The sequence below is a fragment of the Cariama cristata genome, unplaced genomic scaffold (assembly GCF_000690535.1).
Source record: "Cariama cristata isolate BGI_N322 unplaced genomic scaffold, ASM69053v1 scaffold24631, whole genome shotgun sequence".
NCBI lineage: Eukaryota > Metazoa > Chordata > Aves > Cariamiformes > Cariamidae > Cariama > Cariama cristata.
Genome location: NW_009600178.1, coordinates 20,058 through 39,380, shown reverse-complemented (window position 1 = coordinate 39,380; position 19,323 = coordinate 20,058). Strand labels below are relative to the sequence as shown.

The 19,323-nt window shown below is 35.5% G+C and overlaps 1 protein-coding gene across 1 annotated transcript in view; it reads right to left on the bottom strand.

Annotated features, from left to right (window-relative positions):
• Window positions 1-406: 406 nt before the first annotated feature.
• The window catches only part of HECTD2 (HECT domain containing E3 ubiquitin protein ligase 2), a gene marked incomplete at its 5' end in the record, with an annotated part of 33,737 nt that continues 14,820 nt past the window's right edge, over window positions 407-19,323 (bottom strand). Inside the window, 12 exons of the mRNA XM_009709952.1 lie at window positions 407-726; window positions 3,131-3,274; window positions 3,912-4,027; window positions 5,220-5,326; window positions 5,620-5,707; window positions 6,714-6,788; window positions 7,238-7,396; window positions 8,474-8,562; window positions 12,327-12,459; window positions 14,834-14,941; window positions 15,838-15,934; window positions 18,223-18,346. Of these exons, the coding sequence (XP_009708254.1) occupies window positions 606-726; window positions 3,131-3,274; window positions 3,912-4,027; window positions 5,220-5,326; window positions 5,620-5,707; window positions 6,714-6,788; window positions 7,238-7,396; window positions 8,474-8,562; window positions 12,327-12,459; window positions 14,834-14,941; window positions 15,838-15,934; window positions 18,223-18,346 (1,361 nt within the window). The remainder of the gene's footprint in view (window positions 727-3,130; window positions 3,275-3,911; window positions 4,028-5,219; window positions 5,327-5,619; window positions 5,708-6,713; window positions 6,789-7,237; window positions 7,397-8,473; window positions 8,563-12,326; window positions 12,460-14,833; window positions 14,942-15,837; window positions 15,935-18,222; window positions 18,347-19,323) is intronic.

The window sequence follows — 19,323 nt, the reverse complement described above, 5'->3', positions numbered from 1 at the left end:
TAAAAAATAAATTTTTAGCAGTAAATGGCACTATCAAACCCCTATTTGTTCACAGGCAGTTATTTACATGCTTCTTAGACAGCCTGTTTCATTGAGAAGGAAAACCAAAATACTAAAACTGCATACATTTTATAAAGACTAAAATTCCTATTTGCCTTTGTGAAAATATGGCTACATGCTGTATGTTATATTTTTTCTATTATTCATGTTAATTGAAAACATTCTACCACTGGGTTTAGCTAATAAAGTTATATTCTGTATATTAACTCCCAGTGGGATACCTGCGATGTAAAGGAATTATGATTAATGATAAAGTGCTATTAAGAAAAACCAGAAACAAACTATAACTTAGAAATAGTCTTAGTTGGGTTTTGTTTATCAAATAGACCAACTTTTTGTACAAAGCAAGCTACTTTCTGTGGCAAAGCAAGCAATAAATGTATTGCCATTCAGGAAAAAACATACACTTCATATTTAATTTAAAAAAAATATTTAAGTTGGGTAAGACGGGCACCGTATCAAGAGACATAACAACAAAAAGCTTAAAGGCACAATTAGAAAAGAGTGAATGCTACATAAAAATGCTGTTCTTGAAGTATTTGATTTTATTCTAGACCAAAACCCTCTGCATTTGAAATTCCAATGATCAACTTTTGCTTCAGTTCCTTCTTGTTTTTGTAAGGAGGGAGACAAAGCTGGTTGAAGCAGGTATGGGCCACAGGTAACCTAAAATATTTAAAAAAAAAAAAACAACCAACAACACACATTTAATAATAATACGATAGAAGGACAACACTAGCAACTGTCTACACATTTTCAGTTAACTATTACTTAAATAAGAAAGCCTGTGAAAGGAATATTTATCCTAATGTTTTTGGTTCAAGTTCTGTTGAACACAAATAACACCACTGTTGGTCATATGCACCTCAGCTGAATTTGTTTGCCTGCAACTCCCTTCCCATCTTTCTTTTTTGTTAAGTTGGAAACATCTTCTTCCAGTTTTAAAAAACTCCAGGTACCACAAGACTTCAAAAATCAGTTTTTCTCTAAATACAAGATCTGGGTATAATCAGAATCCACAGCATGAAGAAGGAAGGTGGGTCCTGCAGTAGGTATAGAGACACCTAGATGAACCAGAGTTACTGTAGGATACAGAACTCAAAGTTCAGCCTGGTAAAATACATCCTTACAGACATATGGCTCAGTGCAGAGCGCTAAGGAGCTGACTGAAGCCCAGGGAAAACAACAGTTCACAAATTTTGGTCTTAGCCACACCACCACTTTAAGCTGCGAGTTTCTTCTGAGAGCTGAGTTTGAATATATATTGCAGATAGCTCTTAGCATTGACTGAAACACTGGAAACTCTGCCCCTCACTAGAAAGAGCTTAGTTTGATGAGAACTGTTCTTCAGTAGCAGAAGCATTTGTTTTCCATCACTATGAGATGCCATTAACATCCTGCCTCATAGCCACAGGCAATAAGAAGCTATAGGATCTTCTTGCCCTTTATATTCTCGAGTGACATGCAGAACAGCACTGAGGATATAGACTTTTCCTACAACTGATTATTTGGGGGAAGAGAGGAAAAAGACAATGAGCTGAAGCTCAACCTGACATTTGGAATGAACCCAACACACTCAAAAATTTCTAAAACTTAGACACTTAAGAGTTAAATTTTAGTATGTGACTCAAAAGCTCTCTAGTTGAAGCCCTTAGTCTTTCGAACGGCAGCAGCTTGGTCTTTGGTCATCAGCAAACCTTCTTGAAAGGGGGTAGAATCCCAAGCTACTTCTCCCTCCCTGCCCTTTAAACAAGCAAGCAAAGATACGTTAATCAGACTGGAATTCACATGCTTCAGAATTTGGAAAGTTGGGAAACTGGATATGAATTTGGCAATTCTTACTGCTATTATATTCTGTGATCCTATTGTGTGAGCAATGCAATGCCAACATGTCTACGTTCATCCATGCACAGGCAGTCTGACTGCAACAAGTATCTTGCAAAATGCAGACCTACATAATTCTAAAATGCACGCTATTTCAAAACACATTTTCCCATTTTTAAGAAAAAGAATAATTTACAGGAGAATGAACTTAAACAGAGATTTAATATTGATTTTCTTCATTTTTCATCAGATCCTCATGTTCCTTTAACATGTTACTAGAACCAGTTATTAGCTCATTGAATAAAGCATTAGAAATAGCACAGTAATGAGACAAACCAAATTTAAAAAAACAAATACCAAATTTATTTTGTTTATGCATTTAATTCAGCTCTCCACAGAAAATCCAACAAAATTTTTTACTTTAAAAATATGGTTCCATTTAAGTATTTTTATTATCCTCAATGTTTTAGAAATCTAGATAAAGCCAGTAATTACTGCATAGCAATGAGCTTCAGAGCAGTAAGCTTTTCTATACAGCATTCCAAATTATTTAATCTAACTTTCTCCAATCTTACGAAGGAAAATACTAGCTGGAAAGCATGTGGAATTTCTGAAGTCAGTGCAATACAAAATAAAATGCTACCAGAAACATAAGAACTTGGCATGAACAATTTAACCTTCACAATGAAATTACAAGGCTGCTGTATTCCTATTTCTTCTGAGCAACTTCTTTATCAGCCATACACTTACTCACCAGAGACTCTAAAGGAATGCTACATCTACTCAGTCATACATGTTAAAATTCTTATTTAAGCCATCAAGAAAGTATGCAAGCATTTTCTGCAACTGCAGGGGCTGCTATACATAATGACAGACAGACTCAACAGATTCAGAAAACTTCATGGTGATTCACAGTATATTTTCATTAGCTCAGCTGTCATGTTAGGAATAATTAAACAAACAATTTATTTGAATTGAAAACATGTAAGGAATCTCTATAAGTAAAGAATTCCTACCCTCAAGTGTAAACATGGACTGGAGAATCAATTTTGTATTAGATGGTCCCCTGCAAAATTTATGCAATCAATAAATGGGTATAACAACATTTTGAAGACAAACTAAAGGAGTCTATGAAGTTTCTTCCTTATACATTACTTTGCTCTTCTTTATAAAGACATTCAAGAGTGATAAGGGCTCTCAGGAAATAATTTAACAAAAAATTTTAAAAGTCCAGAACACTACTTACCAATTAGTGGATGTTTCACTCTTTGAAATCTTGAAATTCAAATCAGCCATTCCTCCCACAGGTACTCTATCACTTCCTGTAGCAAAATGTAACAGTTTCTTTTGAAGGTCAAGAGAAAATCCAAGTACTACATCCCAAAAGTATCTATGTTCAGAGGAGAGGGAGAAGAAAACGGTGTAAGATGCAATATCATGACAAAACAGTGTGAGGATAATAATATAACCATAAGCACTACATGATGAATGTCACTTACTGAGAATTTAACTAATGTAATATATAGGAGATCAGTGTATCCTAACATGCAAGGTTAAATGTGTTCCTGAGGACTTGACAAGTACAATGTTTTATGATTTTTGGAATTACATCTTGTCAAATGATGCCTAAACCCACTTTTCTATAAAAATATAAATGCCTTCTACTGACTGATATAAATGCAGTTAGTCTCAAACAGAATTGGAAGAGAAAAAGCATTTTTAGAAGACTAGATAATAAAAATAAAGACTCAGATTTTGCTATGCAGGATTTGAAGTTAGTCTTTTTAAACTATCTCCATTCCAATCTGATCATAACCTTTTAAAAGTATTCAGCAACACATTATGCCATTAAGGATCTAACATTTCCTACTTACAGATAACTTAATAGTGTCTTTATCTTATTTGGAAATAGGTTTTTAAAACTTCAATCATTCTCAGATTATCCTTGAAGAGATTATTCCCAACAGTCTACCATTCTATGATTTTTTTAAACTCAGTAATTAAGATGAAAAAAAAATTAAGCCTACCGTATAGTAAGATCGGTTTTCTGGTAGCCCTCATATTGGGTACTTCGCTGTAAAGCAGACATATCCAGTTCAGGACTGCCACAGACAAGAATTTCAACCTCTTCTGGACGAAGTAGCTGCCAGAAATTAAGGATAAAGTATTTAACTTCTTTAAAGATGAGAAATGATGCTACTAGATTCAGATTAAACTTTTCTTTTGACATTACAGAAAAATTAACAGAGTATCATTAAATATAAATCTATAACTTAGATATACACTGCTCTATAGAAAAATGAATTCCTCAGTACTTTGAAGAATCTCTTACCTACTGTATATAGTAAAATGCAAATTACTAGATAACATCATATTTTATTTCTTTTGTTCCTCACTTCTTTTTCATTCTTACATTTATTACACTGACTTGCTTGTCATCTCATTAGATTACAAATGGGTCAGGAAGAAAATTAAGTTTGTATGTATGGAATTCAGAGGGAGGGTCTTGATCTCAATTTTGGTTAGAACTTCCATTTCATTTACACTGAAAAGTCCGCACGTAGGTTGATGAGCAGCAGTGGCTGACAGAACTTGACTCTTAGTTGTACACACTGCTGTGCAAAGCAAATACACATAACAATAAACCATGTTTAACAACCACTAAACTTACACCTGCAGAACCTACTTATTCATTTATTACAACATCATTAAATTGCATGAAATTACGTCATGGCATTTCAATGGATTTTCATTCTCCTTCCAGAACCTTCCCTGCTGTTAGTCACATCTCCCTTGTTGAAAGTGTGTCATACTTGGCTAATTCCACAGGAATGAAGAAAATCTCATGCAAATTCTAATTGCCTCTTCTTTCTCTTCTTACTGCACAAAGGATGATGTAAGTTACAAAAGGCATTCCAACGCCAAACCGGACTGAATATGGAAGAATGTTTAACCTCAACCTCACTGCAGAAAGTAACAGGTGTTTTCAGAGGAGTCACTCAAGAGCACACAGATATAGTGGCTCTGCTGCTCGTAACTGTGAGGAATACAGAGAATCCTTGTAAACATTCATGTGAGAGCTTGCGAAGTGTCTGTGAACACATACTGATAAATCTAACTTGTGGAGCTTTATTTATCTGTTTTCAATGGAAAACTACAGAGAACAGTTGATTACCTGCTTAATTTCTTCTGCTTATGTTGGATTAATCAACTACATTGATTAATCAAGATTCTTCAGGAATTCTAAAATCATCAAGTGTAATTTATTTAATTTAGAAAGTCATTGTCACATATTTGAAACAGAATTGAAGAGTTACGTTTCATTTTATTCTTACCAGTAATGCATATGAAGCACAGACACTATGAAACCCATAATAGAAAGCTGCAAATTGTTTGTAGATTGATTTGTTGAGAAGAAAATCAACGTAGAGCTGCACATATTCTAAAAAAAAAACAAAAAACAAAAAACAAAAAACCCCCACACAAACCAAAAAAAACACAAAACACATTTTATTTTGTTACATCATAATAGTCTTAAATAATCATTTGTTGTGTTCCCTCAAATTGTACTGAATTAAGAAAAATGAATGCATTGCATTTTAGATGGTAGGCATACCAGAAAGGACTACAGTAATTTCATTTTCACACTTTGTTAAAGAAAACCTAGGCTTATAAGAGGAAAAAATGTCAAACTTAAATCTGCCAAATAAGTGTAGTTAATATGTATTGAAGTACCTTTCCTATTCTGATTTGTGACTGGAATTTTATCTCCATTTGGCTTTAAGTTGTAAGATTTTATGACACCAAATTCTTCCTGAAAAACCTGGAGAGAAAGAGGAGTCAAGGTCTGTACTGGAAAATACATTCATATACTCACAAATTACACGAAATAATAAATACAAGCTTTGTATTTCCCCTGTCTCTCTCTTTAGCACATGCTGTAATTCTGAGGGTTGTGTGGTTTTAAAAAGTTAAATATTACAAATTTGAACAAATTGCTCAAGAAATTGGTATTCAAAGTAGAAAAATTGACCCTGTTACACAGTGGCATATCAAACTGACCTGCAGGCTCTGGAGCCACAGAGTTTTTCATACAAAAGAACAATTTAGGAGCATCAAATACAATTAAGAAGGTATTTGTTCCACTGTGGCTCACCTAGTAACTCAAGAGTACCCACTTTACAAAAATTCTCATATGGTCTGACAACAATGCAATTCAAAGATGAGGAAAAAAAAAAAGTTCAATACTAGTCCAACACACATCCATAAACCAGCATGAAATTTTACTAACTAGCATGTGTTCCAAAACAATGAATAAACGAAAAAGGCTTTCTTGATTGAAGTAGCAGTTAGACATACAGGGCAGGCAAAACTATTGTAACTTGAACAAGCTATTGTTGGAGTGAGATTTCCTGGATGAAGTGTACAAAATAATCAGAGTAAGCTTTGACCAGCATCTGGGTTAGACAGAAAAGGGATTTTTTTGCAGCTAGATGAATTCCACAAACTGGGTCACCAATTGCAAGGTGATGGTGTCACAGCAAGCAAAGAGCTGAAAATGCACCAACAGCTGGCCATGCGACCCTGGCAGCCAGTACTAAGATCCACCTACGCTGCCAGGGGACAACAGCTTAAAGCCCTGTATGGAGCCAGCCTCTGTATGCCCCAAGGCCCCAGGATGAGACTGGTCTTGAAGCAAGCTTTAATGTTCATGCAGTTATACTCCAAACAATCAGCAATCACACAGTAGTAGGCCACTCCTTTGCAGAAACATTGGTAAAAATTACTGAACGAGTTTGAGATTCAATTATAATTGTGTATTTAACAACCTGAAAGGTTGAGTAAAAATCCTCTTCGACGTTGCCTTCATAGGATAGAAGTTCACTTAGTCCATGGGCCAGTTCCTATAATATGAGTAAAAACTAGTAAACCTACAAAACTAAGTGAGGTACTTTGCAAGGATGTGCCAGAATCATTGTGTTACACAGAAAGTATCATGAAAAAGGCTGTATATTCAAAATGCGTACACAAAGAAAAACTCACTGCTTAATCAATATGCGTGTGTGTATTTATTTATTTTTATTTCAGTATAAACTGTTACATTTTTCTTTTTACTATGGAAAATGTGTCTAGAATGCTCATATCGGATTTTAGTATTCTAACTTCCAGTAGGTCAAAAAATTCTGCTATGCTAGAAAACATGAGTTATTTGTTTTCAACAGAAGAATAGTAGACTTTATCAGCCTGTACTGAAAATAGGCTGTTTTCAAACAGTTTATAACTCAAGCATTAAATATAAATAAAGCAGATTTTAAATCAGTAATTTAGCCTCTTTAAAAAATGTAATACTTACGGGCATAATCTGAAACAGGTCATCTAACGTGACATCACAGATGCCTACAAGTGTGTTATGATCGCAGGGAACAATGGGAGGACTCAATAATTTCTTGTAACAGCAAGGTGGGAAACGAATATCCAAGGTGATGCTATTATATACAGCAAGTCCCATAAGCTATACATGTCAAACGTTAAGGGCAAACCCAAACATCCTTATTATACTTAATATTTTAAGTAACTTGGAAAAAATATTTTAAGATTATACTCACCATACTCTGATACATGCTAAACAAACAGAAGGAATGGAAATTATTTAATTTTTTTTGGACTGACAATTTTTAATGCGGTTTTGTATTACAATTAAGTAGTAGTTAAAATGGTCAAATGACGCACATTGACAGAACACTTGAGAATCTTTATCATAGTATTCTATACAAGCATTTATAAAATAAATTGTTCCAAAGTACTGTTATGAAAAAAGTTTTCAAAGAGAACTGTAGATATATGTTTTTAATCCAAAAATTCTGGAGAGCACTCAATATAGCAATTTTTCTTTTAAATAAATCTAAAAGCATACAGACAAACCTGCACCGGCACTACAGCTCATCTGCTAGCACATTTAATTGTATCTCGCAAACAAATTTGAAATTATACCAAAAATCAGAATAATCCCATTCATGATTCAGCTTCTCACTAGAATACTTCAGCTGGAAGATATCTACAACAATCATCTGGTCCACCTGCAGTCCGTTATATGGGGACACCATCATCTCATCTTAGTGTAGTTATACGCTTATATTATCATAAATCATTTGTCTGAGGACTTCATAAATGAGCACAGCAGAAAACCTAGGAAATAAACTTATGCTCAAAATAGGATGTTGCTTCCATTCAGTTGAAAAAAGAAGAGCGCCACATACCGATCAACGGGGACTTAAAATATTAATGCATACAAGCTCATTTATGTTTACTGAATGAAACTCAGAGGTGTAAGTACAGAAAAAATTACAACTTACATGTTTAATCTTAATTCTAGTATTTTCTGACTGTAAAATGTACCACGTACTCACATATCACCATTTTCTTCCCGTTTTTAGTTCACTTCCTTGAATGACATTCTTTTTATACATTTAAAATGGAACACATTTGTATATACATCTGAACGAGCTTCAATCAATGCCTTATTTCATCCCCATATTAACTCCTTGAATGGCTGTTTGTTTAGCACCGTCTAGAGGATATAAAAGGATACAGCTCCAATCAATCGGAATTCAGAATAGTTATCACATTTAAAGCGGCTGAACCAATGGCAGTGTGAGTCCTTGTGGTAGGTGAACATGCCTGCAGAAAAGGAAGGTGGCCTTTACAAAGCCTGAACTTCAATAAAAAGAGTCATACAAAATCTCATCTTTCTCACATATGCACCCTAAAAAGTGCTCCTAGGAGAGCCCCTATCTCCACGCTTGTTCTCAGTCCTGTTTTCCCACCCACAGCAGGAGCCTGCAGGTGCGTGGGCAAGGACCACCAAGGGCAGCACCAGGCCTGGGGCAGGCCCAAGCTCACCAGCCCTGTTGGGTGCTGGTGCAACACATTCTTAGTGCCTCCAGTCATGGGTATTCTGCAGTGTCTCTGTGCAATCTGTTTCTTCACTGTACTTCATCATCTGTACAGGCAGAAACGTTAATTGTCTAACCAAAATTTTTCTTGTTGCAACGTAAACCCATTTCTTCCTCTTTTCCTGGGTCAATAGCAGATGACAACCTTTAAATATGCTGGCATGAATCCCATGATACAAATACCACAGCCTTTACCTTCTTAGAATAGAAAGCTGTAAAAATTTTATCTTATACACACACTAGCAGCGAACGGGTATGTTTTATATTTTTTGCCAAAAAATTGTATCAGAGAAATTAAAAAAAAAAAAAAAGCCACAAATACCCTAAAAAAGTCACTCACTGGTCTAAATGACAAGCTAGATCCTACTGAAATCATGACTATTTGACTGCTATTTGCATCAGATATGGATCACTCTGTTTTAAAGAGTGATAGGAAGTAAAAACCTACATAATTAAACCACATAACAGCTTTAAGATGCCTAGGAAGTATTGCTTAGAGAAGGAAGACACTTACACTCCAGTTAAGTGCGCACTAACAGTGAAAGTAACTTCAGCAATGCAGAAGTAAATTGGATAAAACATGATGACTGGTTTTAATTTGTTGGGACTGAATGGGCCAACAGTTTATTATTGTTTCCATAGCCAGTGTACAAACCAAAGCACTGAATAGTTCTAAGGACATTTTGTATGCAGTAGCTCACCGCATCTGTGTTTGAAGACAAAGCTGGGAAAAAATAATATTTAAATGAAAAACCAAACTTCTTCGCATTAAAAATAAAGAATTAAAATCCAACTGATGTCTCAAGGACATCTAGTTCTTATGAAAATGTATAGGTAAAACTCTGCCTTCCTATTTCTGCCCACCATCGCCCCCCCCCAACAATCTAACTTCATCTTTTGAACTTTAGCTCAAAAGGGTGCTCATCACAAAAGGTCTAGTCAGTGCCTTTACCAGAAGCAACAGAACAGTTGCATGTAAGGCAGAGCAAGGTTCACATAGTGAAAGGTGGCAGTGATGCTGGAACAAAATAGGTCTCAAATCCCATTTAGTAATTATCCACACTAAGATGAAGAAAGCATTGTAACACACATAGGAGGGCAGACAACTGAGTTAATTGGGAGTTCTTTAATTTCAGGGGTTAAATCTACAGGATCAGCTAACCTGGAAAGGGTAACAACAGTGATGTTTTCCTACGCTTTTCCTTCCAAGCTTCTGACATACATTATTTGCCACTTAAACTTTAAAGACAGCAGAGTATACAGTCCCTTTCCAAGGGACAAGAACATTTCTGAACTCCTCCCACACTTGAGTGATAGTCATATCAATGAAAGAATTTACACTTTAAAGCGAGAAAGCCTGCCAGAGCTGATGAAAAAAAAATTACTCCCGAATGTTTCCAAACTGATCAGTTACCAAGCTCTGTTGACAACACATTTTTACTAACAGAACTGTCAAACTTGCAGAACACTTCCTCCAGAATAAATTGTTTCCTGTTAAGGTCGTTATCACCAAATGTCATCTCTCCATACAGACCCCTTTTTACTAGAAAAAGGACTATAAGCAAATAATGATCTCAGCAGATTTGAGGACATATTTAAGATCTAAAGCTTTGGACCTTTAGGAGTCCTATATGCAACAGAGGACCGTGAATTTAAGGGACATGAACACTTCCAGGCAAAGACAGACAAGCTCCTGCATTCCACCAATGACTATCAGGTGTTATGCTGAAGTCCCTGGAAATCAATGTTTCTAATTTAAGAACCAGCCTGAGAACATTTTAACCCATTGAAACAACAGTAACATATCCATGCACAGCTGAGGAAAGCACACTCATTTGAGAAATATTAGAGTGGGGAAAAAACCCCACCCAGATCTATCTACTGCAATATAAAACAAGTAGATTGAACTGCCTGTTTATGGATGCTCATTCATGTCTTCCAATCTCATACTTACTCGAAAAAAATCTTCCTTTTGTTTTTTTCCCCTTGGGCCTGCAAATATCATTATGGGCTCACAGGTCCTGGTAACAGCAGAGGCAGGCTATTTCATTTAGTCTCACATCTGCCCATACTGTCTCTGCACCTGAGTGAAGAACCTTTCTCTCCTGAGAGCATCTCAGACCACTTTAAGAATGCTGGCCACACAGATAACCCAAACAGAACATTATGACGATGAAGATTCAAGTAAGAACTAACCTCTACCTATACTAATCACAGGAATAGTGCCAGAACTTGCATACACTATCAGTGCAAACGGAAACCATTGATACATGGGAGGCCAGAGTCAGCAGTTTGCCAGAAATGAGCACAGTAACAGCATCCAACTGTAGCTACTTACAAAAACCAGGAAAACTCCCTAAGCTAGCCATATGAAGACAGCTGAAGGTAGTGTAAAAACAGAAAATGCAGCATGAAAAGAAAGAGGCAAGGATGGCAGGTGACAACCAAATACATTTGGATTTATCTTCACTTGAATATTTCCTTCAGAGGCTGCTATGAAAGACGCTACACTTCATCTACTCTAATCATCTGCTTCAGAGGCTGCTATATGTCTCTTCCTATTTTGGAACAGGAATATCATATTCCAGTTGCAACCAAACAACATGCTAAGCTAAATGGAAGAAACTTATTCTTAAATCCAAATACATGAATTCACACATATACTTGTGTGAATTCTAGAAGATTTCCAAGGGCAGACAAGTGTCAGTGTTTCAATGGCTTGCATAGCTTTTGCTTATTCTTCTTAGCTTGTTAGTAGGTCTAGCAATTCACTATAACTCATCGAAAACTCTTACAAGTTTTCTACTCATAAGAGAAATGGAAACAACCCTTTCAAAGGCCTGATTCCATTTGAGTTATAACAGATTTAAATTATCCTTGTCCTACTCCATAAAATACTTGATGGCCTTCTCCCACCTGCCCAGAGGTAAATCAAAATCCTGTGTCTGGATAGAGATGGCAACACTGTAACAAAACAGATATATCACAGGAAGAACTTCAAGGAAAACCTACTGCTAGTCTTGAATCCCCCTGCTTCATATCCATTATGCTCACTAGCCTAGGGATACTGACAAACTATACACATTGAGCCTCTGGTTTCTGAAATAAGGTTTAGCATGACTAAAGTCTGCAAAAGTTGAATCCTAATTTTAATTCTAAACCTTTCCATTGATCAGAAATTTGTTCTCCCTCTAATTTTGCCATACCACTGAAGCAAAATGTCAATTTTTCTGAAATGTCTGAACCTCCTTGTCAAAAGCCAAGATCTACAAAGCTCTTCAAGTATTTCCCATTCTCTTCCACTTTACTCTATGCCAAAACTTCTTGTCATCTAATATATAAATCTAACTTCCCCACTTTTGTTTTTATATCAGTTAGTAACTGGTCTGCCTAATACGGGATTCGTGAAGAATTCTTATCCATCACTGTTTTGATAATTTAAAATGAACAAATTTTTGCAATGTATTTAGAACATTTATGAGGACTCACCATAATCTGGGTGAAAAATCTGGCGAATCAGAAGAAGAAACCATTCTTTTGTGAGGCCACCCATATCAAGACCAGCTTCCCCTACAAATGTGACTTTCAACTTCTTTTTCAGATCTGCCCTCTTCCTTGCTAGCTATTGCAAAATAGGTAAGGAAGAAGAAAAAGGAGATTTAACATATTATCACTACTTCTAGCCATAGAGAACACATCTCTCTGTCTCTACCATTCTTGCTTTGTTTAAACTACTAATTTGCATCATCTCCTATGTCATGGTTTAACCCTCAGCTGGCAACTAAGCACCACACAGCCGCTTGCTCACTCCCTCCTGGTGGAATGGGGAAGAGATTGGAACAGTAAAACTGAGAAAACTCGTGAGTGGAGACAAACACAGTTTAATAAGTAAAAGCCACGCCCACAAGCAAAGCAAAACAAGGAATTCATTCACCACTTCCCATCGACAGGCAGGTGTTCAGCCATCTCCAGGAAAGCTGGGCTCCATCACACGTAACGGTTACTTGGGAAGACAAACGTCCTAACTCCAAACGTCCTCCCCTTCCTCCTTCTTCCCCCAGCTTTATATGTTGAGCATGACATCATATGGTATGGGATATCCCTTTGGTCAGTTGGGGTCAGCTGTCCCAGCTGTGTGTGCCCTCCCAACTCCTTGCGCACCCCCAGCCTACTCGCTGGTGGGGTGGGGTGAGAAGCAGAAAAGGCCTTGACCCTGGGTAAGCCCTGCTCAGCAGTAAGGAAAACATCCCTGAATTAGCAACACTGTTTCCAGTACAAATCCAAAATATAGCCACTTACCAGCTACTATGAAGAAAATTAACTCTATCCCAGCCAGAGCCAGCACATCCTACTAATAGGTCAAAACTATATTAAAACAATGATTGAATTGCAGAAGCAAGACAATCATGACTACTTGACATCATCAACTACCTTGCATATGGTGCCACTCTCTAGGCTTGAAAAGAAGGTAGACGGTATGCAAATGGACTTTTATTAAGCTACTACATACAATGAATTGAGTTTGTCTGGAATATTTTGGACCTATTAATTTTTTACATACACAGAAGACATTCTTCGAGGAAGAAATGATAGATTAAAAAAAAATTAGACATCTTTTGGAGATACTCAGAAATAAGGAGGGTAGCTAAAACTTTCAATATTTGGACACTGTTCTGTTCAGCATAAGATACCTGCCATCAAGTATCAGCTGTTTTGTAAAACTTTTTTTTGAAAATGGTAACAAGTTCTTTTCATTCCTTTGTCCTAAGAGACAGCATTTCATCCAGGTTTGCAAAAGACCTGCAAAGAATTAGATTACAGCTTTTCACAATTAGCAGTGATCTTTCAGATCAAGTCCCTACACAATTTTTCTTTAAATCATTAACTACTGGCCAGCTCCAGAGAAAGTGTTTAAACCAGTCAGGAAGATGCATGTGCTAAAATAATTTCTACATTGTTAGCTGCTCAAGTAAATTCTTGTTGCACAAATTTTATAACTATAGGTATTTGTATTATTTGACACAAACTATTTATTAGCTGAAGTGACTTTCATTTGCAAATTTTTTTTTTTTTAATTTGAAATACAAATAAGATATCTTTCCCCCACCTTCCATTTCCCACACTTTTGAGAATATGGATAATATAATACATTCTTACTCATCCCTGAGATGGGAAGAAGAAAACATCAGAAATAAATAGGAGAATATTTTGGCTATCAGAACTCTTGGTTATTTCAGTGTGGTAAAAAAAAAACACCTACAATGCCCGAGAGAAAGCAGTATTACCACTCATATTTCTTCTGTCTTAGAAGAGAAGGCCAAAATAGACAGGCCTTAATCTAGGAAGAAAAAAGATTAACTTTTGTTTTATGAACATGAGTAATCAGGATCAGGCTGTTTAGTGAGAAAGATTAGGGAACCAGATTTCACTAAATATTGTTAATTAGCCAGTTTCAGTTGATACTGAAGAATTGCCTACTTTAATGGACACATCTGTTTCATGTCTAAAAAAAAGGAAAAATTACATTCAAGAATGTGAGGAATTAGTTAAAATCAAGATAAGAACTTAAGAAAAGAAAACCTAAAATAATTCTTGTAGGATAGAGAAGTTCAAAGAAGTTCAAACTTATTACTGATTAATCACTTACTATTCATGCTCCTATCACGGAACCAAGTCCTACATAACCTGATAATTATGCACTGTATTCTTAAGACAAAAATTGCAAACACAAATACATACCGCATGGCTTGCAAACATGTATGTTTATTGTGGGCTTAGCTATGGAGCAGTATGAGGACGGAAAATAAAATTCAGAATGTCTAACCCAATCTATTCTGCAGCACTGCTATTGTGACAGTAATTCAGTTCTTTTTATTTAGTATTATATATAACCAATCTCTTAGTGCAGAAAGATTTAAATATGAGTTATCAAACTGAAATCTAACTGCAATAGCTATTCTGCAGCAACACACCATTCAATTACATTTTTTTGTTACCTCATCAAGTGAATCACTAACAAGGTGCATCCTCCTCACTTTCACATTTAGGAACAACATATTCATGTCAGGTTTCTGTCTCCGAGAGACTTTATCCACAAGGCTTTGCTATTTGAATGAAAAAGAAACATCATACATGCAGTGTCTTCATTTAAAAAACAAAGTGCCACACTTCTTAAATGTAAAGAGTCCTTAGTATCTTCCATTAAAGACATTACCCTAATTCGATAGCTGCCTCAGTATCTTCTAAGAGATGGAGAGCAATTTCTTTTCTACTGCAGACAGCATTTACACCATATTTGAACTAACTTATCAGGAAGTTTAACAAGAAGGTGGCAATTGTGCAGCAACCTTTAAAACTCCCTAAATAGTTAAAAACATACCCATAAGACTCCAGAGATTGGCTTGTTCTCTGCTTAGCTATTCACAAGACACTTCCAGCAAGACAGGAATGGAGAGGTGGTGGTGCTCCCACATTGAGCACCGAGGAAACCAGTATCACCTAGCACCTGAAGAAAATTACCACTGAAGGAGGCAGACAATGCCTCTTTCAAAACAGAAGAGGCTGCCCAGAAGCAGTACCTTTTCTGTGACTTGTAAACATACAGTTGCATCTTGGTCTTCCATGACAACATATCTTCACAGAATAAAATAAGAAACAGTCCAAAATTCTTATGGAATTTTTCTTCCTTCATTATCTTGTTAATTTAACATGCTAGCACATTATGCTGTCTTCTCAAAAAAAAGAAAAAAAAAATTACTGTAACTCCTTCTCCACAATACTGGTATTTATAAGCATCCTGAAACTAAGCACATTAAAAAAAAATATTGGGAGAATCCAGCATGGACATTTGCAGATCAGTAACAGTAAAATGGCTCAAGTTCTTTTTCAGGGTAGTCTGAAATACTAGAAGTTGATGAAAAGCTGTATGTAACATCAATCTAACAAAAACTTTTAAAATACCAATGGATGAGACACAAATCTTTATCACCAAATGACTTACCCGTGCAATACTTATCATCTGTTGTTCTGAGTCCCTTTGAATAATAACTTTTTTTGCCGCTATAGAAATAATAAATGGGTATTGACAGAAAGAAAACCTAACAACGAGAAAAGAAGATAAAATATTTCCTTTTTAGCATCTAGCATATTATTTTCTTTTCAAGAATACAGCAGTGAATCGTTGCATTATCATTCAGTAACTACCTTCTCTCCACCAATAGTAATTTGGCAAATAGCTGCAGTTTTTTTGTGTTGCATACATAAATACTCAATTCAGTAGAACCAACTGTTACTTGCAAATACTACCAGAAATTGTAATTAGAAATAATACTTATCCTCAATAAAGCCCTTTTTATTGTTTATCATTATGAACAGACCTAATAAAAACCAGTCATCTTCTGCTTTAAATACTAAATTTTAAGTGCTACACTGAATCAAAGAAAACAATAATACCTTCTTATTAAATACGAGAAAAACAGCTACCTTAGGTACACATTAGAAATATTTCTGGTTTGGCTTATTTGCTGCAGAATTGACTCTCAAAGGAACTGGTTTTTCACAGGTCCTTCAGATCTAACCCAGGGTTACAAGTATTTAGGACTTCTAAAAATTCAGATCACAGCCACATTCCTCTGCAATCAAATAATACAAATAATTTTGAAAAACTTCAGAAATCATCAAGGTAAAAGTTTTTTTTTTTTGCTACTGGTTATTTTGGTAAGTTTTTTGTCAATTTCGCTCATGTATCACCTAGTAGAAGTTCATATTGAAATACCCAGAGCTTCAGACTCTATGTGTGCATCTTCAATCCAGACTGCATGTGCACTGTGAATCCTGCCTGTGAGAAGCTCTGGATTCTAATGTCTTTAGGAAAGAAAGGAAAAAGAGGAAGAATATTTTCACTTGGCCTCCTGGAAATCCTAATCAAAAATGTTTTATCAAGGAGTGTTGACTTAGTTTGAAGAATTACATATTTCAAAATATTTCATATGGAAGGCAAACCAGGACTTGCTCCTAACTTGGCCTTCTTAGTTCTAAGTATATAGTCTTAATTGCAATTCTTTGTTGTTTTGTTGTTGTTGTTTGTTTGGTTTTTTAAGTGGAACAACACATAGTTAAAAGATGTAAAATCGGAAAAAACTGTGGTTGAAAAAAAGTAAAAGAATTAAATTTACTTTAAGAATAATACAGCTAGTCTGCACTTCAGCTACTCCAGAAATTATGTATCAAGCAAACTTTGTTTTGATGTGTATTGAATTTCTAGTGTCCCAGCTAACTGAAAAAGAAATGCAGCAGGTGGAAATCTCATAGCCCTTTTATAAATTTGGATATGGGTACCAAAACAGCCAGATAGTGCCAATGAAAAAAAATAAAAAATTGAAGCTCAGCAGTATTCAGATTCCAGTGCTTTGACTGAGAGTATGCAAAGCCTACTCTATGTTTATTGCTATCATGTGTTGTGGGTTTTTTGTTCTTCCTTCCCAAGCAGAGTATCAGGTATCAGACAGAAGCCTAGCCTGCTTTGGTGGAGCAAATCATGCTATCCAAGTTTTCCTCGACTGCTGCTAAAGGCAAGGAAAATTGCACATGCAGTAAACAAAAAGCTACATTTGGATGGCTGATGTCTTAAATTAGCTTACTGAAAAGTCTTGAAAGATGGGGAAATTTTAATTGATCTTGTGATTCAAGCTGTAAAGACTGAGTGATATATACTGATACGCTGAAAAATACAGCTATAGAAAATAAGATTTTTATTAAGAAAGCATTAATAAGATTTTAAACTTTAGCAGAAAGATGAAATGCCTGTTTCTCTAGATGTCATACTGCTGGCTGCATCTCACAAGAAGAGAAAAACCTTTGCAAGCTTTGAGTCTGTAAAGATTTAACTTGTGTGTTTATTTTTATGTAACAGAAACAGTACAAGTGATTTCACTGGAACAAATATGATCGGAGCCACATATGTAGAGGTAATTAAATACATTTTCATCATTATGTGGTAAGTATACACACAAGATCACTTTCTATGAATGTACTGGAGGATAAAATATGTCTGTAGTAAGCCACAATTAGAAGTCTATGCCAATAAATAATAAACTCATATTATTGTCACCTATATTTTACATCTTTTCTCCAGTTTGTAAAGGCAGAATGAGATTTACTACAGTCAATCTCACATCCGTGCAGTAGCAAGTATAGCAAGTAGTAGCTATGCTATGTTTTTCCAATAAAATACAGTATTTAATGTGGCTATACATACATATAAAGTTTATTAATACTGTATATACACACAGTATTTATACACTATATATAAGATAGATATACAGAGTGTAGATATGGTACTATTTGAAGTAGCACTTAACAAGAAACAACCACTTATTCCTCTTACCTGTGAGAATTTCCATAACATTGCCAGTTATGATATTCTTCCATAAGATCAATATGATCAAGTGTAGAATTATAGAAATCCGTATATGAAATAATAGGAGGACTGATCAGACTATTTGCAGCATCTACAAAGAAAACACAGAAGTCTTTCAAAATACTGCCTGGACTCAGCACATCTGTTTTCTAGGCATCCTGAGCACCAGTGACCTCAGAAAATTTAAACCAAATCAACTACTAATAACTTTGTCTCAGTCTTAGCTACAAAATTAGAACTATCACATAACACCATACCACATCATATTAATTGCTGTAGAAAATACTAAATCCCTAGTTCAGCCCATTTGACTCTAGCCCACTTAACGACACACACTAAGTTAAGGTTTCGTGGATAAAGAATGCTATGTTCTGCTGATATCAATGAAAAAGCAGTTTGATAGATGGATTTCTTAAACACTTTCATTTAATTTCAAACATAGCTACAGATAAAACATCTATATGTTTTCCAGTTAACAATTACCTGTTTGAGGTTGATGCCTGTTTGCAAAAGGGATGGAAAGGGAGGGGCACAAAATATAGTATGGAAAGATACACCTATTTCCTCAGGTAACTACTACAGCATCTAGACTCACCAGTACAAAAATTAAGTACTTGATCAAATGAAGAAAGCCAATTCACATTTAAGTTGCCTGTCTCATCATGTAACATTCCTATAATGTCAAACAGCTAATAACTTTTCTCTATTTGTACTTAAACATAATTTAATTTTGATAAGTCAGACAGAAAGTAGTGTATTTTGAATTACTAAATATCCTTTTTCCCAGGATTAAGGGATTAGCAACTCTTTCACAGATGACTAGACAACACACGTCTTGTTTTTAGATATAGTTGAGCTTATGTGTCTAAACTGTTGCTCTGAGCAGGCAGGACTGTGCAGAATGCTTTTAAGTAGAAGTTTTAACTCGACAGAGAAAAGATAGTAAATGCTCTAATCGCTAAGCTATTGGGGATGAGTGAAGGAGAAAGTTTGCATTTGCAATGGTCAAATTTGCTCTGGTCTATGAAGAGCTGGACAAGGATTTACTTTTTTAAGCTGTAGTTTTGG